The sequence below is a fragment of the Opisthocomus hoazin genome, chromosome 15 (genome assembly GCF_030867145.1).
Source record: "Opisthocomus hoazin isolate bOpiHoa1 chromosome 15, bOpiHoa1.hap1, whole genome shotgun sequence".
NCBI classification, from domain to species: Eukaryota; Metazoa; Chordata; class Aves; order Opisthocomiformes; family Opisthocomidae; genus Opisthocomus; species Opisthocomus hoazin.
Window position 1 is genome coordinate 12090816 of NC_134428.1, and position 23890 is coordinate 12114705.

General features: G+C 42.7%; 1 protein-coding gene and 1 long non-coding RNA gene across 2 annotated transcripts; one reads left to right on the top strand and one right to left on the bottom strand.

Moving 5' to 3' along the window:
* The first annotated feature begins 235 nt into the window (after positions 1-235).
* On the top strand, positions 236-13898 carry IL20RB (interleukin 20 receptor subunit beta). Its single transcript, XM_075436298.1, has 8 exons — positions 236-302; positions 3646-3654; positions 5869-5995; positions 6701-6891; positions 9626-9750; positions 12563-12713; positions 13023-13168; positions 13773-13898. Exons 1-8 carry the CDS (start codon positions 236-238, stop codon positions 13896-13898), a joined length of 942 nt encoding a protein of 313 aa, XP_075292413.1.
* LOC142363224 (uncharacterized) lies at positions 3713-23537 on the bottom strand. Its single transcript, XR_012765602.1, has 3 exons — positions 23423-23537; positions 15024-15149; positions 3713-3750 (listed from the first exon to the last, which is right to left on the bottom strand). It is a non-coding gene; the product is annotated as an uncharacterized LOC142363224 (long non-coding RNA).
* Between the last annotated feature and the right edge of the window lie 353 nt (positions 23538-23890).

The window sequence follows — 23890 nt, forward strand, 5'->3', positions numbered from 1 at the left end:
TGTAAAGAAATGCTGGCATCACATTACCCGGGCACTCCCTGCAACTACACCCTCACAAACAATGTATGTACGTCTTTGGCATTGACGCAGACAGGCAGAGAAGAGGTGTTTGCGATATTCCCCTGGAGTCTCCGCTTCACTCTCATCATGGCTGGCTCAGACAGGGCTCCCTGTCTAGGGTAGGGAAATTTCTGAGCTGCGCAACAGGGTATGAATGTGGGAAAAGGCGACAAGCATGAGCAAAATGTCACTAAAGCTTATCTGCTTCTTCCTCAGCGCTCTGATTGCACCAGATCTCACAGGTAAATGGCTAAATTATCTTCAGTTGACTCAAGTCAGAAAATGAAGGGTTTTGAGAAACAAAAAGTCCCTTGTCCTTTTGTTAAACACACCTCTACTTAAGCCAAATAGTATGAGATCAGGTGATCTTGAATTTTAATTCTTTGCCTAAAATTAATACTAGAATAAGCAAATGAAAAAGACAATCCATAAATTCTATGTTCTGCAAGTCAGTTCTGAAATCTAAAGGGGTGTTTCCGTTTGAAGGAAATTAACTTGATAATATTGTATTTTTCTCTGCTCTTTTGCTGTTCAGTGAGAAGCTGAACTTTCAAGTCCTCTTTTAATGCTGATTTCTTTGAGCGCAGGGGATGCCCTGCCTGTGGAGTGGGTTCAGGGTCAGAGAGGAAGAGTATAAAGTGTTACTTAATAGCTCAAAATGTTCACTGAGGGTCACCTTTACCTTGGGAGGAGATTGTGCACTTTGTAATCTGCTTCTCCAAGTAAATGCTAAGCTCCAAACACATCTCCTAGAAGGAGTTTGACCTCAGATCTCCTGACTATGGTTGAGTGTTTTTGAAATGGTCAGTCCTCTAGAAAGCAAACCGGGCTTGCCAGCGTGCTTGGATTTTGTTCAGTTTTGTCTTTCTAAACGTGCCATCCTAGCTCCTGATTCACATTGTGCCTTGCTCCATTTTGTTCTCTGTCTCAGAAAAAATAGTTTTATAGGTTCTTTGGCTAGCAAAATGCTTTGCATCATTATTTATAGTTGTTCGCTGCTAGATACGGAAACCACTGACTCCACGTCCAGGGGCATAGGCTCTGAGTTTATTTTGTGGAATAGGAAAGATTACAACAAATGTTTTTTAAAAGATGGCAAAACTGGGCAACTATTCTGTAAAGAATTTTGGTTTTATTTTTTCTGTATTTTTGTTTAAGGGTAGTTGTGTGATGTTTCTGCACGGGAGCCATGCTGCCTGTGTGTGCAGTGACCGCCAGCCTCACTCAGCTGTGTACTCGTCCAAGTTTGTCTTCTACCCTGTGACAGACAGTAGGAGAGAAAGGTGCGATAACTCCATTTTCATGGCCTTGGCCTGAAATGTGAAAATTTGTGTCCCCATCTCCTTTTTGAGCAAAGAGCATTTTTTGATTGAATGTTTATGTTTAAATCTGCGCCTGCGGTTGTGCAGAGCAGACACCAGGTTAGAAGACGGTGCGTTCCTGTCTAGCCTGGGAGTCCAGGCTTTGTATCCTGGGTGCTGGGGACAAAAACAGGCAAGGGGTTATGTACTAGGGTCTTGCCCTTTGCAGTCAGTTTGTGCAGTCAGCAAATGAGGGAGGGGATGCCCCTAGAGCCTTGAGGTTGGAGTTACAGCCAAAGAGATTATTTAGCATAATTTCTTATTGTTGTCTAATATGCTATTTTTCTAGGAGTTAAAGATGTATGACTTTCATTTTCAGCACTTCCTTTAGTTTTTTGGGGTGTTACAGACTCTACTCTATTTTCTTGTCACCAATATTTAGAGTTCAGAATTCCCTTGTCGGATTCCCCTTCACTGAAATTTCCCCAAATGCAGAGAGGCAGACCATACTGGAAGGTGTAAGAAGCTGGTGACATTGTTTTCCTCCGGAATAGAAAAAGGAGATTTAACGGTACAGTGCTTGGAAGTTAAAAGACAATGCTTATTAGCACAGCAGTAAGGAATGATTTCTCAGCCCCATATATAAAATTTTAAGGGGCATGCCAGAAAAAGCACAGATGAAGAAAAGCACTTCCGAACACTATGTAACACTGATTCTGGAGTTAGTGTTTTCTTCCTGTATTTGTTGAGCCTGTGGCTATTATGAATAAAGAGGTAATTTTATCAATATTTTTGCAGTGTTCATTTGTATTTAACAGTAAGTAGTGGTGATAGTTGTGATCAAGTAACAGCAAGTAATGATGAAGTAGTTGTGATGAAATATTATTGTGCTCTATATTCACAGAAGAAAGCAGGGTATCAAAATCTATCCCAGAGCAATGGAATTTTATCAGGGTTTATTTAAGGAATTTTAAACTGAAAAGTAAGGCAGACAAATGTACTGGACTTGGTCATAAATTTTTTTTTTTTAATTGTAGATTCTGTATGTTTAACACAAAGAGAAGAAAAATGTTAGACAAGAGAAGTCATCACCATTCTAAATGGCAATCCATTCTTTGTGTAACAAATGAAATGGAATATACTGCTAATAGGGTAGGAGGCAAAAATGCTGCTTACAGAGAAAATCTGGACATGTCCTTTCTTTGGCATGATTGGAGATATTAGGGTAAGAGTCAGTACCCTGGCTTGAAAGACTGTAGTTTGGCTTTTGCTATGAGGCTACTTACATATTGCTTGTGAATCCAAAACCAAATGGAAGTGGTATGCAGCCCTGGGCTGACAGTCTTCTGGGTCCTGCCTGCTCTGTCTGTCCGGTTGTCTCCCACACTTTGTATGACTGTTGTTTCTTTTCCCTTCAAAATGCATAGACCAGAGTTAATGGAGTATTTTAGTACTGAAACAACATACTTCACTGTTTATACTCAGTGCTTTCCCTGTTTATATAACCTAGAATTGTCTTTCTCCCAGTGTTAAACGTGTATTTGCTTGCAATTGTTTTGTGGGCTGTTGCAACAGATGGATTGGAGAAACCATGAGTATAATTTGTTTGGATATGACACAGAGTACATTATGTCTAGACCAACAGTATTTTGGAAGAGCATGAACCTCTCTTCCAGACTACAGCTTGCAGCATGGCTCTGGGTCCCAGGGAGAGAGCAGGGAAGTGCATCATTGCTTTTATTGCTCAGGGACCCCATTAGATTTGTGTACTGACTCAAAGATCTCAAGTTTTAGCTTTACACCTTTTTGATTCAGCCCTGAGGGCTGTCCACTGTGTTTGCAGTAGGGCATGGTTATGCAGTTACAAACATCTCTGTACATGCAATCAAGTGAGACATACTAAAGCTGAATATGTTTCACATTAGTGTATTTTTATTTACAAGCAAAAAATAATGTCATTTTTACATGTAACAGCTACATACACACATGTGTATACTTATGCCCACACAGATATCTGTTTCTAGGTGCTTTGGTTACGAAAGGTAAAGAATATCTTTCTTGAGGGATGCAGTTCCCTTCATCTGAAGGCAGATGTCCAAACTAGTGCACCATTCATGCAAACTATATGTTCATAACGCTCTACCCCACCCACCACCGTATTACCTGCAGCGCTGGAGACTTACTTTTCTGACACTGAAGTGCAAACACTCCGTGGCACTGAATGAATAACTCCTGTGTGCTATGGCTTTGCCACAGCAGGTATGTGGCCTGTAAAAATCAGCAGGTATGCTCAGTAGATAACACACATGAGCATTAGGTTTTTTCATATCCTGTTTTTCTTGGAGAAGAGTTCTTACAAGCAGCAGAATTTGTGCCCAACCTGAATCTACTAATACCAAAAAGAAACTTCAATCAGTGAACTTTTCTTATAGACACATACACTGTCATTAGGCTCTTAGTTATTCGTAATGAAAGGAAGAAAGAAACTTTAGTGTCTCTATATGAACTTTTGTGGTTTAGCTGAAGAGAGGTGACAGGTCTCACTGTGCCAACAGAAGAGTCACTGCTTTTGCCAGTAAACCAGGAAAACAGTGTGCGAAGCTAAGTATAGCCAGGAAATGAAGATTGGTCTCAACCAAATATAAAATTATCCTTGGGCCATTAAAAGGTAGATAGTCCAATTCGGAACTATCTTCTGTTTTTAAAATTGGTTTCTAGACAGTTTAATAAGAAAGGGTTCAGTACCGTTGAACACAAAAATTATATATATCCAAAAAGTCCTAAAGTCAAGGACTTAAAAAATTAGGAAACACTCAGTGCAGTTCATTTCTGTTCAGACCTGGAACATCATTGTGTGCGTGAGTCATGTGGAAAAACTAGTGTTTGATCATGTAACTGCAGTCTGTTACATAATTGACACTCTAAGGGATGCCAACTCCCAAAATCGACATGGAAACCAGGAATACAAAGAAAAAGTAGTAGCAAACAATCTAAATGTTGAGAAGCATGGAGAATACAAGAGACCAAATGCGTGGCTGAGCTGCAGAGCAAAGGTCAATAAAGACTTTTCCTTTTAAAGACAAATGTGCCTTGACCCTAGTATGGACCCCAATTGAACAGAAGCGATAGAATTGGTGGTATGGCAGACAGTGGCTCTTCTGCTATCTAAACGGCAAGGAAAACAGCTTCTCATCCCAGAGATATCTGACTTTTAGTGTAAAGAACTAAAGCTGAGCATTGTGTCAACAGATCCATGTAACTTATACCAAAGAATCGTAAGAGAGTTGGCATCAAGGTTCTCCAAATCATTAGTGATTTTATAAAGGTATGAGTACAGGGAATATTCTAAGGGCAGAAAGAAGACTGATGATGTTCCAATGCTTTAAAAGAATAATTATCATTAAAATATTGCTCATGGACTTGTCAACCTGGTTTTGATCCTGGGTAGAACAACTGACATTAACTGGTTAACTTCATAAACACAGCTTAAAAGAATACACCCTCTTTTAATGACAGTTACAGACAAACAGAAGATAGACCTTGTTAAGTGAAATAGATGCAATTAAAAAAAATTAATTAGGAAATAATATTTTAGGTAACATAGATATATTGTGATAGAACAGTTCCCTTGTTTCTGGGAGAGTGCTGAAATGACCTCTGCTACGCTGGGTTGGTTGAAACTGCTTTGGAACCACTGTAAGGAAGGAATGGATGGAGCAGTTCCTTTGGAACCACTCCCTGCTGAGCAGAGAGAACATAATTTACTGGGGACTGGAAAGTAGCAGAACAGAGGTAAGTCTGTTCCCATAGTGTTGTGCAGGATGTGCCCATGGGGAATCCTGCCTTCTCTGCAATGGTCCAAACACTGCTAAGGATTTTACATTAAGATGCCACAGGATAAGATTAATTATGCTGTAGGTACCATCCCATACTTATGCTTTGACGATCTCAGAGTAATGTAGTAGTTTCATTTATAGTCCATTGAATAAGTTTATTCTATTAAGAAGTACTTTGATAATAGCCTACGAGTGCTTACACTATCAGAATCCTGTGACATGAAAAAAGCTATACTAGAGCTAGGATCTTCTACAGTGTCCAGTCCAGTGAAGCCTGGAAAGAAATAGCACATTTCTAACCATGACATCTATTGCAACAGTCTATAGAGTGCAATAGAATATCTGTTACTCTTCATTAAATCTGAATGGATGACTTCATAAAAGCCTGACCTTTTCTCACTGTTTTATTGATACAATGAAACTCTGAAATAATGAAAAGGCATGCTTTGCCTTTCTGTAAGCAGAGCCAGCCCAACTGCTCTGTTATTTGCTCTTTGGTTGTCATTTCTCCTCTGTGAAATACTTTCAAATGCTGAAGTGACAGTAGCGAAACAAAGAGTGTATATTTGTGATGCAAAACAGTTTTGCACCGTTCTTCTAAGCTTTTTTCCTGGTACATTCATATACCTTTTTTCTTTCTTATTTTTTTTTTCTTTTGCTGGGAAACTTAGGTGAAGATGCTTTGTTGCCAGCTCCTCAGAATATCTCTATTCTTTCTACCAACATGAAGCACTTCTTAACTTGGAGTCCTGTGATCGTCCAGGGAGAAACTGTGAGATACTCTGTAGAGTTTCAGGGGTAACTTGTGGTTTTTTTTTTCTTCTTTGCTCTTTGAACACTGTTTACTTGGACTTCAAATCCTGGACTGTTTGGATGTCTTGAGCACTGTTCAACTCACAGGCGTAAGAGAAGTTTGATACTCCAGCACTGTTGATCACAAGTGGGGGGAAAAACAATCCTTTTGCTCCAATTCTGAAACTGTTTACAGGTTAATAGATACCTGAGTAATTCAAGGTGTGCTTTAAGCCCTCATACGAGAACTGCCTCTGTCCAAAGAATACAAAAGTAAGGAAAATTCACAACAGTTTATTTAGAAGAGAAAACATTTGAGATTTATTCAGTGTTAATCTTTTAAACATTTAACACACATTACAGGAGGTTTCTGATACATCTTCAGCTATGACTTGTATCACAGTATGGCTTTGGAATTCTGGTTTACCAGGGATGATCAGGTCAAGTGAGTGGGCAGGATTTGATGCATCAACACTGCGTTGGCTATCCCCACCTCCTATGATATCATGCTACATTTGGCTCATGAACAAGCTGGCTTTGGGAGATTTTATCTAGATAAGATCTAAAACACACCCGTACTGGTTTCATACACTCCTGGTATTCATCCCAGTACTGGTTTTACCTGGAAAGAACTAGCAAGCAGCCTTATCCCATGTCACAGATCTCTCTCCTATCAAACTGTTGCCTGTCTGCTTTCTTTTCCTTCTTCAGGGAGTATGAAAGAGAGTATGCCAATGAGAGCTGGATTCCCACCTGTGAATGTTCACTCATCACAGCCACAGTGTGTAATATCACGGAGGATATCTCAGCCACTGTGGCCTATAAGCTGCGTGTAAGGGCAGGCGCTGGTGCTAGAAGATCAGAGTGGAGCACCTTGAAAGGTTTCTTCAATCGCATCACAAGTGAGTCCTGCTGTTTGGCTTAAGCTACATTGATCGTGTTAACTTTGCAGAGTTTGGTGTTGAGGGATTGCTCGTGTGCATGTTTGTGTACTGCGCATGTCACACAAAGCCTGTAAATGCACACAGCACATCCTGTTTCTCAGCTCCATTTATGCTGGGTTGGGATGTTTCACTCTTAGACAGCCATGCTGTGTTCTGGGACTTGAGCTCCTCCTGAGGCAGGGTCAAGCCCACCAGAATTTCAAGAGCTTCAGAGATAAGTAAGAAGTCTCCAGACATTTCTCTTGGCAAGTTGGCCACTCTTGCCTCTGATTTCAAAGAGTTGTGATAAGTCAGGATTGCTGTCCATGCTCCATCTAATCCATGTCATCTAGTCGCATCTGAGGGTCCAGAACCTGATCCTATGGAAGCACTTGCTCTAGAAAACAGCCATGTCACCCTCTGTCTGCCTCATGCTATCCTGAAAATCCCACTCCCTTCCAGACATGATTCTCTCCTCCCATGTTTTCAGACATATGAAGTAACCTCAGAAGAGGAAAGATAAATGGAAACTATAGCATTGCTGCAGTCCTAGCAACACAGGGTATTTTCTCCATATCCTTCCAACTTCTACAGAGCTGGAGTCCCAGCTCAACCCCAGGATCACGTTGCAGCCTAAAATAAGCATACTATTTCCAGTGTTTCTCTGGAGTCATAAACTTTGTTCTCTGCCATGTAGTCAACGGCTTTCAGCAATAAAAACTGTGGTGAAACACCTCAGTTGAGGTCAGTATTAGAGTGCAACTGTCATTCCTGGATGGGCAGTAGTCACCAGTTTTAGCCAGGGAAGAAATTACCTGTCCGAGACCAGAGCTGACGCGATCTTAGATCTTCATCAGTCACTGGAAGTTATCTACTACTTCATGAGCAAGCAGTCCTCACTCATACAGAGCACTTAGTCGAAGCAGCACCATATGTGCCACCTAAGTTGGTGAGTGTGTCTCTTGGTGTGGAAGTGTTTCCTAGGTAGTGCTTTAGCTGAAAAGTCCTTCTCTTTTCCAGCAGCTCTGGTGGCACAGAGTTGAGACTCAGACCACACTGTCAGGCAGAGAGAGAGGAAGGACATTCCTTAGTTTGACACTCTTCATGAAGAAAAGCAGCAGCTTTCTCATGGTATAGTGAAGTATTTGACAGCTTCGTCCTGTGTCTTAGAGACCTCAGTAGAATCCTCCAGCTAAGCTGTGAAAGTTCAGAGGATACAGCTTGCAATGGGCTGGAATGTGAATATGCATACATGGACAAGTGTTTAAAGCAGAAAGAAAAGCCACTGTAAATTCTCGTCCTTATGCGTTTCTACTGCTCATTTTCCCTTATCTCTGCTTTTGCAACTCTTCCTGGCACTGAATCAGAGAGGAACTAAGGAATTCAAAGCACAGCCCACAGGTTCTGTACGTGTTTCATAGACAGTCAGGGCACCAGCACAGCCCACAGTACTTCTAGACTAAAAAAGGTCCAATATCAAAGCCTTAGGTGTAGATACACATGAAGTATGATAACACATGGAAAACACTTTTAAAAGATCTTCCTAAAACTAACAATTTAGTCAGTCTTGCTTCTTCATTTATCAAAATTCCAATAGTTAGTTAGTATCCAGTGTGCTGGCACAGAGATAAATATAAAAGCTCCTGTCTGATTAGTAGTTGCATCTTGCAACGTCCATTTGTTAATACATTAGCCAAATACTTGTTTTAAACCTCCAGATGATGTTATTACTTTTGTTGTTGTTGTTAAGCAGACTCTCGGCTTTTAATTTAAAAGTATAAAGTACTTTTCCAAGCCCCCATCTGTGGCACACTCATCATGATCATACTTGGATTTTATGTTTTCATCTTGCTCAGTATTATTGGCAATTCACTAGATTTAAGAGCAAATTTGATTAAGAACATGTCTTCCATATGTTCCTATACATTGCTCTCCTTCCTTTCTTGAAAGCAAGGAGGTTGAAACCAGCTTCAGTTACAACAGAGTGGTAAAGAATGGCATAGATAAGTAGTGCAAATATGATCCCTGTACTGCCTTGATTCCCAATTCACAAATGTACACTGTGTAGTTTAACCCATGCTTGGTTGATTCCGATTGTTTCACTAATATTTCTCACAGCAGAATCCCAGACTGAACCAAGTTTTGAATGTCAAAGAAAGCATGAAGCAAATCACCTATAGATTTACTTGCATACATTTACAAAAACTTAAGTCACAGCAGGTCATCAGCCCAAGTCTATCTAAAACCATGTGTATAGTAAAAGAAAATCAGAATTCATGAGAACTGCTAGAGTTATCCTGAGGCTCATATTTCTTTTTATTTCACCTTTGAATAACTGCCAAAATTCCCGTGAAGAAGCAGTGGTAGCACAGCTCCTGTTCTGTATGTCGGTGCTAAGCTAATGCCCAGGAGCAGAAGAACTGGCCCAATCTGGTGTCTCAACTTCTGGTCGCCCAGCTGGTTCTGCTGCTGTTGATCACATGGGACCCTCAGGCCAGACACTTCCTCCACTGGAGAAAATCGAAAACTTTTCAAGTTCTGTGCAGCTCAGCTATTGCCAAACTCCTGTTTGCAATGCTAATCATGGTCTTCCTCCAGATAAATGTTACTGTGCTTGTGATGGCTGCTTCTCCTCCTCTCCTAGATGGGAAAATGAAGACAGTTTTTAAGCGTCGTGTCTAATGTTGTAATGGTGCTCTCTCTGTGTTGGCAGCTTCCCTGACCCCACCTCTGATTAAGGTCATAGCAGATGGGTATCATTTACTAGTGGACCTGGAAGACATGGGGCCTGCCTTTCAGTTCGGTGTTGTCTATTGGAAGAAGGGCCAGGAAAGCAGGGTGAGTTTTTACCCTCTGGTTTGGGGCTTACTTGAAGTGAAAGCATTCAGTCATTGTCCAGGACCTGTTTGCCAGCCCACGCTCCCGCTGTGAGGCTGGACAACCTGCCTGGAGTCAATGTGCCATATTCGCCTGCACATACCAGTGGGTTGCTTTTACCCCCATGGAGTAGCTTGTCTGTTCTTTCCACATTTCCTTCTCCAGGAAGAGGAATCAGAGGAATCCCCTCAGAGACCTCAACTATTGAAAGAAATCAGAAGTCAGGAACTGCAGGTGTTTATGCTGACCTTCTGCTTTCGAACATCAATTGGTTTACTCAGACTAAGATTAAGGTGTCACATGAAGGTGCTGACAAAGTCCTCTCAGAAGTTTCTTGTAAAACAGCTTGCCTATGACAGTGAGCTGTAACTTGCTTAGCTGAAAGCATTACTTACACCTGGGTAACACTGAAGCAGTGACAATTTGTGTTCCATTCAGGTCCTTCTGTTTTCACTAGACATCAGGTTTTTTTTCTCCTTGGAACTTGGTGCTTCCATAGCACAAAAGAACAGAAAAGCATGAAAGCAGCCATATAAAGTCAGACTGTGGGGACCGTCAAACCCAGTATCTTCTCTCTGCCAGTGGGCAATGGAAATGACCGAGGAAGATAATAAGGAGAGGGCCTGTGTGTAATTACACTTCTATTATTTTCTGAGATTTCAGAGACACAGGTGCAGAAAATCCCTGCACCAGAATTGGTATCTTTAATAGTCCTTGATTAATTTTTTTTTAAGCCATGTAAACTTTAGCACGTACAACTACCTGTAGTCAGGAGTTCTGCAGCTTAACTGTTTTATATTGTGTGTCTCTTTCCAGGCCAAGGACTCCCAGACTACTTAGTTGTTCCAGGTGGAAGCCCTCCCAGCTCTTTTTGTCTTTACCAAGGTGGGCAGGGAGTAAACCTTCACAGTTCAAAGTGCAGGAGCACTATGGGTTAGCACCATAGAACAAAACAAGCCTTCACACTCTTCTCCCAGCAATTGTTAACCTGGGGGACTACCACAGAGCTGACTATTCCATGAAAACTGAACCCCAAGTTCCTGTTTCTGAGGGGGGGATGCTCAACTTAAGGTCGAGTCACTGACTATGTAAAAATGAAGGGGAAAAACTTTCATGAGCATCATTTCACACATGTCTGTATTGAATTTAATTTGTCATTTTATTACAAGGTTCTCCTGCAGCTCTTCACAGTTGACTGTCACCTTTGCTGTTCTGAAGTGGGTTTTTAGTATCATCAGCATGTATCAGTTTTCATTTTTATTCCAGATCATCTGTAGTAATGCAGTGGTGAGCACAAATCTGCGTGACCCCCTTCCACTTTGAGAAAGGATCAGCAGTTTAACCATACAAAAGTGTTTCTCCTATCAGGAAGCAGAAGGAGCAGGGCTGCTCACTACAAACAGGCAAGTCAGGAGCCAGGAGTGATCCCAGTGCAAGCAGTGCCCTTGCCAATGAAACACAAACCCACAGGGTCTTAGCGCAATGGGCAGAACCAGATACTGTAACAGGGTCCATCAGCAGCCCCAGACAAGGCAAGTGATCAACCAGGCCCAGGGTCTGTACAAGGACCCCAGCCAGGAACAAAAAGAGGTAGGACCAGAGACAGGGCTGGAGGACAAGGATGCAAGGTACTTAAAGGTCCATCCAGGAGACAAGATACATACGACATAGGTCCAAGGTCCATCCTGGAGATAGGTCTGGAGACAGGCACATCTCCAGCATAGCTCAGACTGGGACTCAGGGTCCTACGCTGAGCTTAAATGGGGCTTCCAGGCCAGGGACAGGAGGGTGAAGATGGGGCGGACAGGCAGGCCTGCTCAGGGCCATTGCAGCCTGGTTAGTGCACTCAGAGCTCCGATGTCTTTTTATCGCATGGCTGTTAGCTTAATAGGCTTTTGAAATAGATCTTCTTGATGACCTGTTAGAAATCCACGTACATGAGATCAACCTTGTCCTTGAGCTTTCTGACACCTTAGAAAGAATCGTATAGGTTTGTACCTGATTGCCTTTTATGAATGAAATGTTAATTCTTCTTCAGAATATGATATTAATCACCGAAACATTAATTCCAAACTTCAGAATACTTCTGTGAGTGCAGGCTTTGCATCTGCAAGACAGCAAGAATTAGGAGCAGTTAGCTGATTGTTACCTGTCCTCTCATGACTGGGGAGACTGAGAATAGAAGCTTCATTTTGCTAGCAGTTAACGGAGTTCTATTTATTGCAAGAAAATAATGTACTGGTGTTCATATGCTGTTTAAGGGTTGCTGAAGTGTGCTACAGTTGCACACACCAATTTCACTTGCTCCTCAGTCCATCCCCTCTCTGTCCTCTGGAGTCATGGCACAGCTCTCACACCCCTATCGCAGTGAGGTTCTGGCACTCATATCTTGCTAGCACAGGCATGATTTTGCTATCCCAGCAAAATCTCAAACCAGTCAAGACCTTAGTCATCAAGCCCTTACACCAGGGGAGTAGGTCATGGTCTAGTGCTGTGGCCCAACATTCTCACTATGCCTCTTTGGCTCACAGGTCCTTCCTTCCATCCCCTCCTACCCTTCCAGACATGTGTGGACTCATTCTGCACTCCACTGTGCTTCCTTGTTTGCTGCTTTTCTCCCTCTCACCTCTTCTTCACACAGTCCGCTCTGACACCTCCTGCTGCTCCTTCCTTTTCTCCCAGTAAGGTCTGGGCTAGCATCATGTTAGCACTCCTGTTCTCAGTCAGGTCCTTACCCTATTTTCTGATGCTCTCTCTCCTGGGCCTGTGGCAGATGCAGCAGAAGCTGGTAAAAGAGGTCAGCTCCGTGGTTCACCTGGACACCATGGAGGCAGGATCTGATTATTGTGTGAAAGCTCAGACGTACGTCGAGGCAATCAACAGAAGCAGCAACTTCAGCCAGACACAGTGCGTGAGGGCACAAGGTAACAGCCAGCCTTCCTTCCTATTCCCTGGTGTAGTCATGTCCAAGAAGAATACCCCAGCAGCTCTTCCTGTTGTTTCCACCCAATATCTCCTGCCTTGTTTGCAAATGTGCTGCCCGTTTGTTCCTTGGGGGAGTTAGGAAAGGAAGACTCAGGGGTGTAACTTCCTACACTGGCACTGATATCCTTCCCTGGAGTGTGCTGACAGGGTGGGTGGGAAGAGCCACCGCAGAGTGTGCAGGCTGACTGCATTGAGCGATTTGTCCTCACAGTTTCTGTGAGAGGTTTTGCTGCTTCTCTTATTTCCAGGTGGCAGATCTGTGTGGCTGATTACCGCACTCATCTCCTTGGCTGGCTTTGCTGTGGCTGCTTTGACCCTGCCTTTCCTCACCTGGAAAACAAGTAAAGTGTTTCAGTATTCCTGCTGTCCCGTTGCTGTCCTGCCAGAAACACTGGTAACTTTTTTTACTGTGCTTTATTGGTTTTTTGGGTACTGGGTATTCTCAGGAGCATGGGCAGGCAGCAAAAGCAGACACACGCATAGGAAGCCTTGCTCATTTCAGTATGATGAGCTGAGCTGAGCTCAGGGGTCAAGCAGTCCGCATGAGTGGGCTGCACAGCTGTCACTGCCTTTGGCTTAGAGCCCTGAACAGGGACGATGCTCCCAGTGCTTGCGGGCAGCAGCTTGGGAGGCATGGACTGACCCTGCCTGACCAGCTGCTCCCTGAACAAAACAGCTGTGTCACTGGCAGTGCTGCTCCGTGTCCCCTGGTACCAGCTCCGAGCTTCTCAGCTCTTCATTGAGGAGAAACCAGTTGTCAAAAGCAGCCTCTTTTCTCGCTCACTCAGGGGGAGTGTCTAAGTCAGTAGCTTAAATGTGCTGTCAAGCTCAAGCGAGCATGCAGGCAGCAGCTTTTGTGGCTGTGGGTTCCTGAGCACTTGGGTCTCTGGGCAGTTGTGGCAGGAAGGACGAGAGGAATGGTTTGTGGGGCAGAGCAGAAGACAGACAGACTAGCTCATCAGCCTGAGGGTGTTCAAGTGAATGCATTTGTTTTACAGAAAGTATCAGAGCCCCCCATCCAGCTGATACTCTGTGGCAGTGAAGAAGCTGAGCAATGTGATATGATGGTGCATGTGATGCCCTCAGAAGAAGTTCTCCGACTGTGGATTCAAGAAACACTTTAGAGCACCCCAGAAAAAAGTGACCTGTGGAAACGGATCTTCTAAGCAGAGCTGGCAGATCGTGCCCCAGCCACTTTCCTCAGAGTGCCAATAAGTAACATTGGGTTTTTAGTGTCTAAAAGCTGCTGTAAACAGAAGGTGTTGTGTATGATGAGCATGTGGCCTGCTCTGGTCCTCTTTGTAGCATCTTCATCCACCCACACAAAAAGCAAGTAAAGGTCTTGGGTGACAACTACTGGTTTCTGTACTTTCCCTTCATATCCATACCCATGACCAGACATGAGTTAACTCATGTTCCCTTTAACTCTGTCACCCACATTGATGGTCCCAAGGCAGAGCCCATCCTTCAGCCACCGGGATCTCACCAGGGCAATGAATGTAAAGCCCAGTCCTTTAGTTCCAAACCTTTTGAGCCTCAGTATTTTTGCCTCAGTATTTTTAAAAGAAATTAAGCAGCCAGCAAGAGCTTCTTAAGTGACTAAACTAGCTGGAATGAGCAGGAAAAAAAATGCTTTTAGGGCTGCAGACCCTGACCTGAGGTTACTCTCATTGAAAACGATGTTGACAGTGACTGGACACAACATAATAATTTGCTGCATGTGACAGATAACAATATACAGTGCCAACCAAACTTACAGGCAGCGCCATGAGGAATGGCTGGGTTTCACCAGTGCTTAGGGGAGAGTGACGTGAGAAACAGCCAGACTTCAAAGATGGTCAGAGGCAGCATTGAGAAGCTTTTGGGGAGAAGAGCTTTGCAAGACTGGCGGCATCACTAATACTATCTAGGTCCAAGATCACCTAGGCAAGGGTGTCAAAAATATGAAAGCTGGATATGCATGAAGAAAAACTAGAAACTTTAGGAAAAAGATAATTAGGGGTGAATTGTTTAAATGAGAGGGGATTGGAGTGGAGAAAGGTAAGGAAAGGACAGAGAAAGGTAGGCTCAAGAAATGGGAAAAGAGACAAAAAGATGAGCAAATCATGTAGTCAGGATGGTCCAGGGTGCCTGCTGGGCATCCCAGTGGTTCAGCGCCCCACCTGAAGAAGGACATTGACTATGTCACACAAAGCAAACCTGGTTCTGTGGTCAGGAGGGCCTGGGTGAGGGGCAACTGGAGTGCTCACCGTGGATGGTGGGGGAATATCAGGACGGATAGATCAAGCATCCCAGCATTGCCGTGTTAGTGCCCATTCCAGGCCTGATGACATCATTATCTTCCAGGTATCTTGTCATCATCTTAAGGATGGAAGCTGCAAAAGACGAAGAGAAATTCCTGCTAAATGCAAATAAAATATAGTTGTTCTTCACATATTGCAATTATGGCTGCCACTTCCAAGAAAATTAATTTATCACCTGCGGAGCAGAGACTTTTGTTAGCAGGGCATGAAAAGACTTTGTGCTGAAAAGCTTTTTTTTAAAGCTAACAGTAGATCTAATGAAATGTAAGACATCTTTCTTAAAGAACATGCCTTTTTAAATTTCATTCCTGCACTCTTGCATGAGGCCATCAGGTGGCAACAAAGCACCGTGAAAAAAGCAGAAGCGACTCCGGACTGTTGGTACCTCTGTGTCCAGGCACCCTCCCTGGCCAGCTCACTTTGGCGTTGCAGCCCGGTGGCTTGCTTTATTCCTCCCTCACCAGCTTCTGGCTGGACAACACTGGGATACAGCGCTTCGGCGCTGAATAGTAAGAGTAGCACCGCTGAACCTGTAGCAAATTATACAGTCAGAAAATCTGTGCAAGTCTGAGCACTGAAGACTCAGGGTTGCTTTTCATGGTTGTTGATAGTTAATTAAGAAATGCCTAGTTGCAAACGCCTGTACGATGGTGGGCCCAGACAAGGCGAAGATTTGGGCGCGCAGAGGAGAAGGGCATGTGCATGGGCTGATACGATTAGCGCTGAGGGGCCCAGCAGCTCTCGTGCATAGCTCCCCATTTACAGAGGCTGTGGTGGTAAAGCTGGTTTAGAGAGCTCCTGCACCTCGCATTTATCCTTGTTTTATTCCCTGTTGATTCAGATGAGTTCAGTGTCTTGGTTTCCAGTGTGCCCCACAGGGGTGTCCCCATACAGGAGTTGTCCATTCCATGGCTATAGGTCTGAAAACCCTTAGCTGTTCCTCTGACCTCTTCCACCTGACGCTGTTGCATTATGGCAGTACTGGCAGTTGTTTTATGGATACAGAGGAAAGTAGGGGGGAAAAAGCTTGTTAGTTTGACTGTGAAGGGCTTCAAAAATCATAATTTTCCAGCTGCATATTAAGCATATGTTTCTTTCTCACTTGCAGTAACAGATTTTATACCCTTCCTCATTGCCAATAATGTGGTTAAACAGTTGTACAAAACTGCCCAGGCAATGGTAAACAAAAGAAACACCCAAAAAAATTTCTTACAATAGGGAGATGGAAGGGAACTGTTGAAGTGCCGCTGCCATATTCACGGGGCCATATTCAGTTTGCATCAGGATATTCCAGTTTGTGGAAACTTAAAGCCAAATTCAAGATGCCGATTGAAAGTCCCTGGAAAGCTTCTCCCTTTGAAATATATGTGCTGCATTTTGTTACTCCTGAAAATCGCGGTATAGAACAAGAGCGATTCCTTTGCCTTCCATGTACACAGTAGCACCGTGGCATTGGTGTAGGCAGCTGCCATCAGTCACTCTCTTTAGTTCATTTCTGTGCATTGGAACAGTTAATTGTGCCTTAGCAGTCATGGCAACGGCTGCCTTTGATAACTGATTTTGCTCCCACAACCCTGATACTACATTTCAAACAAGGACCAGACAAGTAACTGCACTGAAGATCAATGTGTCCTGATGAACTTTGCTCTTTTTTTTTCCATTGATGTGCTAGTAACTGGCTCCATTCCTTTCAAAATACACTTCCTATTTACTTTCCTTAAAAAATGTTGCATGAAAATAAAGCACAAACCTGCATCGCCTTTTTAGTGAATTTTGTTTCTACGCTGCGTGCAACCTGTGGAATGTGATTCCAAAAAACCAGCTTTTTCCTGAAGACTTTGTAAGAAGAGACGAACAGAAGAAATGCTGATAAGACTTGTTTTCAAAGTAAAAATGATTCAGTCTATTAAATGCAGACCAGCATAAAGACTGTTGATGAACATTTAAAAAGAATTATTCCACGATATCACTGGGTTGACAAGAAAGCAAGGAATTTGATTATCTTGTTCCATGACACTAACTGGATGGAATATAGCTTAATTTTTCCTATGAAGTGTGTTTCCTTAGAAGTATACTACTGTTGGCACTTTTTAACGTCTGATATTAATATACAGTCCAGTATTTCACTGTCCAATCAAACTGAGATCTTTAATTTGAGAAATTACCAGTTAAAGTATTTTCTGCATTGTCAGAGTATGTTTTGTCTCTTTAAATGTTACCTTTTTCCCTTACAAAATCAAAATAACAAAAATCACTACTTTGGCTACAAATTGATTCCATTTCTTGTGAAGGTGGTACTGTGTCCTGCAAATCTAATGCTACAAAGGTAATAAACATCTCAACCACTGCAGATAAAGATGTTTATTTTTTTAAAGAGTTTGCATACAAACAGTTCTGTTGCTATTAAAGCACGAAACTGCAGAAACAGAAAATTACTCAGTTCAGGTCCTTGTGCTCTTCTCAATAAATGGAACTATAAAAAATTTCAGAAATTACTAAACTGAAGTATAAAACAACTGGACAACTGGTGGGTCAGGACAGGGGCATCAAACATGGCCAGGCACAGACAGAGCTATAGCGTGGCTCTGGCGATGACCAAGGGCCAGGGCTTGAGCTTGAAGGCCGTTTACAACAGAGAGGGGAGGTCCTGGTAAGAATTTCCAGAGCCCTCTTGCATAGCAGTCTGATCCCAGGTGACATGGGTGCACCACATCAGAGCTGGCCCTGGGCATAGGCCCTCCAGTCACTGACCCAAGGGCGTTTATCAAATTCCTCTACAAGCAAGATGAAGACCACTGTCTTCATTTTCCGTTGTGACGTTAACAGCATTTGATTTTTTTTTTTTTTTTTTGCATTATCCTTTTTTTATCAGCCATCTGAATCAAGAGCATGAGGCCTATTTAAAGACACAGCACAGGCTTAAAGTAAATGCATTCCACCTGTCAAAAAAGACTTTACGAGGAACAGAGAAACATTGACATGGTGAAATAACAAGGTGAGGGATGATAGTGAAAGCAATAAGACACCCTTCAAAAATCTGAAGTCATGTCCAACTAAGGAAAAAAGGAGGGATCACAGTTTCTGTCTGATAAAATCAGGATAAAAACAATTGGAGATACAGCTCCCTACAAACATCTAAACTAATAATAGATCCTAGAAATGGGATGCTTGCCAGGGAGTCTACAGGGCCAACAGATGATCATGTACCAAAGGAGCTCGCAGAGAAGTTAGAGCAATGGCTGAAAAACAAACCAAATTTGTATGAGCTTTGCTTACTGTGAAGGAGTTTATGAAGGTTCCCACGCTGAATCTTTACGCCTGAAAGCACAGGATTACCTTTCACAAACAGATGTGCTTGGACTATTTGTTCATCAGGAACAAAATGGATAAATTACTCCAGTATTCAGACTGCAGTTCCTGAGTGTGGGTGGGAGCTTTGAACACCAGCTGTAATGCGTAGCTCCTCTTATGATCCCAGGATGATCCTGGCTGGAAGAGGTCTCAGGAGGTCTCTAGTCCAAGGTCCTGCTCAGAGCAGGGTCAGCTCTTGTGTCAGACTAGGCTGCTCAGGGCTTTATCCAGTCTGGGCTTGGAAATCTCCGAAACTGGAAACTGCACAACCTCTCTCAGCAACCTGTTCACCTTTTTGGCTGTCCTCATGGCGAAAAAACATCTCCTTAAGTCTGGAAAGAAGCACTCTTGCACTATACTGGGCATGAACATGTCAAGGCCCCCAGTAGTCTTGATCTAGGTTTGAAGTTAACTTGCAGTGGGGGTTGGATCAAAAGACCTCCAGACAGCCCTTCCAACCACAAATACTCTATAATTCACATTTGGAAGAACTATTATAATTGAGTGCTCTATATCTATATCAAATTGTGCAGTTCATTTTGTATTACGGGTGTTATATCAACATATGCAGAATAACAGACTTCTGTGAAACCTGAATGGTTTGGAGACTAACAGCAGAGCACATGGTGGAGAAAATGGGGATCTCTTCAAAGATGCACACAACCTTAGCAGCCAAGGGGAGAGGGGAATTGTTCCCTACCCGAGACCTTGCAGGAAACAGAATAGAAAGGTCTTTTGCACATCCAAAACTCAGTCAAGGAAGGGGTGGGAAAGAGTAAGTTTTCATGACCAGCTGTGAGCCTGGAAATACAGCCTCAGCCTCCCAAGCTGAGCAGGCAGTCCTCATGCTACAGCTGAACTTCTTTCCTCCTGCAACTTCACTCCCATTTGAGCTCCTAGAATATTTATTGCATTTGTCCTTTGAACAATCACTCTTTCATTTTGCCCCCTTGCTGAGGCCATAGAGCTCACATAGTCCTGTGAAAGAGGCCTTTGATACAAACCAGCTGCAGCTCTATACTTTTTAACATCTCATTGTTTTCAAACTTACCATCTACCTTTTAGATGTATCATCCGTATCTATTCACTGCTTTCATTCTGTTCAGTAGTGTCCTGCTCATCCTCCAGGTTGCTCGTATATCTCATCCCTCCTGCTGCTATTCAAACAGGCTGATGGGTAACATTTTCCCTTTCTTTGCCAAGTCCTGGCCTTGACTCCCTCTGCTGCCATCTGGTACAACTTCATCATTCATTTTCACATTGGTCCCATCACTCTGCTGAGATTGGTGCTACCTCAAATGTCCTGCAGTTTAGAGGATGTCACTCACCATCACAGTATGTCATTATGGGATAGTCTTACCCAGGTCTTCTCAGCTTCTCTTGTTGTCCATATAGTTTGGCATTTTCTTAGTCACTTCTGCATAATCATTCATTTTTCTTCCAATGCACTGTGAAATATTGTCCCCTGCCAGGCACAAGCTTTCTGCTCACCAGCCTGTCACCCGCCTGTTGACCTTTTCTGTTCCACTTGGAACAGTTATGTAATTATCTAGCTTTACCATGAAGAGATATCTCTTTTCCTCTCCATTTTGCTTCTACTATTGATTTTCACTTTTGTTTCTTTGCCTTCTATCATCTTCCCAGGGGGAAAGACTTCTGCTCAAACTGAGATTTGGCACCAGTATGTTTAAAATCTACTTGCTGTATGTATAAATTTTCTGTGTTCTGTAGCTTCTGTTTCAATGTAGACTGAATGCAGTATTTTGTAAATTCCAGCTTCTAGAGCCAACCTGACTGTTCTGCCTTCCAGTGGTGGCCCAAATTTGCACTCGCCTTCAGGATCACAACCCTGCTTCCATTTGTCCCCAAGCCAGCAGCACTGCTTGGGATCATGAGCACAGCCCAGGGGCTCTTGATCCATTGGCTTGGAATACGCTTTCAGCGACAGAATGTATGCTCGTTCTCTGCAAGTCATACCAGCACCATCAAAAAGCCATCCCTGTACATAAGCAGCCTCTGCTGCTCTGCTCTGGTAAAGTCTACTTTCCCAAATGTTTTTTGTACAGGGTACAATTTCTGCAGAAAATATACAGAAACGTGAACCCTGGGATACAGACTTTGCTCAAACAAATCTGCCTGGCCACTCCTTTTTGAATGAAAAGCTGTTTGCCAAGTCACACCACTTGCAATGCCTGGGCATATGGATGAATCCTAATTATGGGAATAAAATACATGGGCATACAAATTAGCAGCATTATTCTTCACATAAATGGCACGAAATGAACATAGTTTACTCCTTTGCCAGGCAAAACTGAAAACAATAATCATTTAAACATTCTAGCTCCTGTCCCTATAAATATATTAAGAATACAAGTGAAAAATTTCTTAAAAAAAAAAGGAAGGGCAAGGTGATATCTGAGAGAAGTCAAAATTCTATTTCAGACTTTATTCTACAGAAGAAGTCAAATTTTCATTAAATCCCTCTCAAATTTGGTTGCTTTACCACAAGGGCTAGGCTGCAATGTTTCTGAGATCTATATGATTTCAAAAGACTTTGATCAACTATCATAGCATCAGTGTAACCCTAGCAATGTTTTTGAAGATAGCAGTGGTACAAACGAATTTATCTGTAGGTCGTGGGTTACGCACCTCCCACAGTCACAGTGGGATAAGACAACAGATAACTTTATACGAATGTGGAAATCTGATGTCTGGGTTCTAACAGAGCATGTTCATGTAATAGGCCCTTTGATGTTTCTTGGCGTTGCCATGTTTATTGTGGCTACTATTTTGGCAGGCCAAGGAGTCTACAATTATTGACAGGCTCACAAGCTGCCATTAAGGCTTTGATGTGCAAGAATGCTTCTTTACCAATAATTTGTATTTGCCACAGTAAGAGAACATGATCTCTATGTCAAAGGAGGAGAATTCTGACTAGAAGAGGAGATTTTGAACCATTCACAAGACAAATGAATTGAACAAGTGGATTCTCTGGCTCTGTGGTGCAAAGGAAAAGCAAAGACGAGCTGCCAGGATGGGCCCAACCCAAGATGGCAGGAGGAGCCAGGAAGCCCAGGCCAATGACAGCTGAAAAAGACGATACAAACACATGAAGAAGCCCAGGAGGGCCGTAGGAAACGAGAATTTAAAGAAAATCTGTAGGGTTTCTTAAATGCTGATTTAAAACCAGCATATCATTCCATGCAGTTGACACTGCTGGTATCAAACAAATAACCAGACTAAGCCCACCATGCCCCATCATCACCAGAGGACCCAGAAGTAGGGCTTCCTCTCCTTTTAGTGAGTGTTGCTTCTGTTTCCAACTAGTGAAAAACACAGCCTGACTGAAAGGGTTATTTTGCAAATGCTATCATTATTCTATCATTATTTTAAATCCTCTGGGTCAAATTCCTTTTGTACTCAAGTAAATACTGAGTCAAAAACAATTTACACTGATCCTATAAGAAACCGGAAAGGAAAAGGGGTTTAGCTGTAACTCATGAAGGTGGTTTTTCTCAACATCAGAGAAAAGCTATTGCTGCAAAAAGGATTTTAAAGGTTCTTGTAGCCAAAATATGAAACCTACTTCTCTATAGCATTCGGACCCTCCTGCTTTACTATTAAAGATAATACTACACAAATACAACTTAATCCTGGCATCTGAACTGCCTTCTGCAACATATGTATGATCTTTCCATTTTTATACACAACAAATCTGATAAACAGAGATTATATAAAAAGAAATTATTGTGGCATTACAGCATGAGTATAGCACAGACTAGTTTCCTTCTTTTCAAGTAATCCCAACATATACAGCCAGAGGAGTCTAATAATTGGAAAAAAAACTGACTTCTGTTAGGAAAAATAACACAATTCATGTTAAAAAAATTCCCTGGCTTTGAGTACACTTTACTTTGTGCTGAACATTTTTAAATGCTTAAGATTCTAAAAGCTCTGTATCAGAAAAGAAAACAAATTTCTGCTTTACTTTGATTTTTTTTTAATATAGATATATGCTGCCACCATCTCTGTTCTCAACAGCCCTGTCAGCCCAAAAAACAAGAATAAAGAAGATAAGGAGGAACAGAAATTGAAATATCTGTTAGGATTAGGAGTAAAAACAAAATCTCAAAAGTATTTAGGACAAAATTATCACAGATAACCAAACTCTTGGATGCCTATCCCTCAGGGAGATGGGCGCAGGGAGAAACAAAGTGTGCAGGAGTTGGTGCTGGGACCAGAAAACACAAGGCACAGAGCAGTAGATAGAGAAGATTTGTGAGAAAAGACCCGTAAAGGCCTGTATTCACACGTGGAAGTGTGATGATTCAGATACTGACAGCCACTTGAAAGATAATCCTGAAGAAGGGTGCTGGCTTTGTTGTGAAGGCATTCTGTCATCGTTTAAATTGCACTGTTTATGCCTCTAAGCAGGCAGGGAAGCCTGAGAAACACAGGAATGTACAAACACATTTCTAAGCGGAATGTCCTGCAACATAAAAATAATTGAAGTAATAATCCTGTGGTCCTCTAAATAGCTATCATCTGTATTTCTTGCATGCAATTAAAACCAACGAAATAATGCTAATTACCTGGCTGCAAGATGAAATGCTAAAAGGACCAGAACGTGGAGAGGGGTGGTGCAATTCCAACAGGATGAGGAAGACTGTGCACAGAGGCACTCCGCTAGCACACGTCAGTGGAAAAATCTGGTGCCGGAGAGGTAGCAGTCCTCATGTACAGGCAGGATTGGCAAGATGAAGGACACTTAGGTAGGGAAGTATCTGCAGTACAAAGCTATTTCAGTAGCCCTGCAAAGCTGCCATCACAATTGTCCTCACAGAGCAGGATTTTCTAGTAACTTTCTAGTTTTTTTATAAAACAATATAGCTAAAGCTAAATAAATCTGTATAGTGAAAAATCTCATAAACAGTCAGAACCAGACGTGCAGGACAGGCACAAACAAGAGGCATAATAGAGAGTCCTATGCTTACCCGTGAGGGGGACATCAGGGAGGCAGGAAGGGGTCCCTGAATTCTTGTGTGGTGGCTCGCTAAGGATGAACTCCAGCTGGTCCTTCCTGGCTTTCTTCAAGGAGCTGGAGAAACTACCACCATGTTTCATGTCTGCGGGCAGTAAGACATAGGATGAGCTTTGCATGTAGAGTTCATGTGCTGACTTAACAGAGCACAGGGTGTGAGATGAGAGCGTTGGCCCATATATTAGTATGAGCCTGTGCGGCTGCACGGTTATTTCGGGGCTTGCTGGAAACCCACTGCTGGACTGCTCCGAGAGGCCACAAGCATTCCCATGGCCCTTGCAGGGAGTCCAGACAAGGCTGGAAGGAAATATCACTCAGTCCAAAGCCCAGGAGGTATGTGCAACTTCTTCACCACAGAAGATGGCATTCACCTAGTAAGGACACGGAACTGTTGTGTGACAAATGTGGCCAACCTCAATGC

Bases quoted from the DNA above. Each gene is read 5' to 3' on its own strand.
- IL20RB (XM_075436298.1), top strand. From the start codon at position 236: ATGAGCAAAATGTCACTAAAGCTTATCTGCTTCTTCCTCAGCGCTCTG. The intron at 12,714-13,022 runs GTAACAGCCAGC...TCTTATTTCCAG, and splicing joins ACAGTGCGTGAGGGCACAAG to GTGGCAGATCTGTGTGGCTG. The intron at 13,169-13,772 runs GTAACTTTTTTT...TTTGTTTTACAG, and splicing joins CTGTCCTGCCAGAAACACTG to AAAGTATCAGAGCCCCCCAT.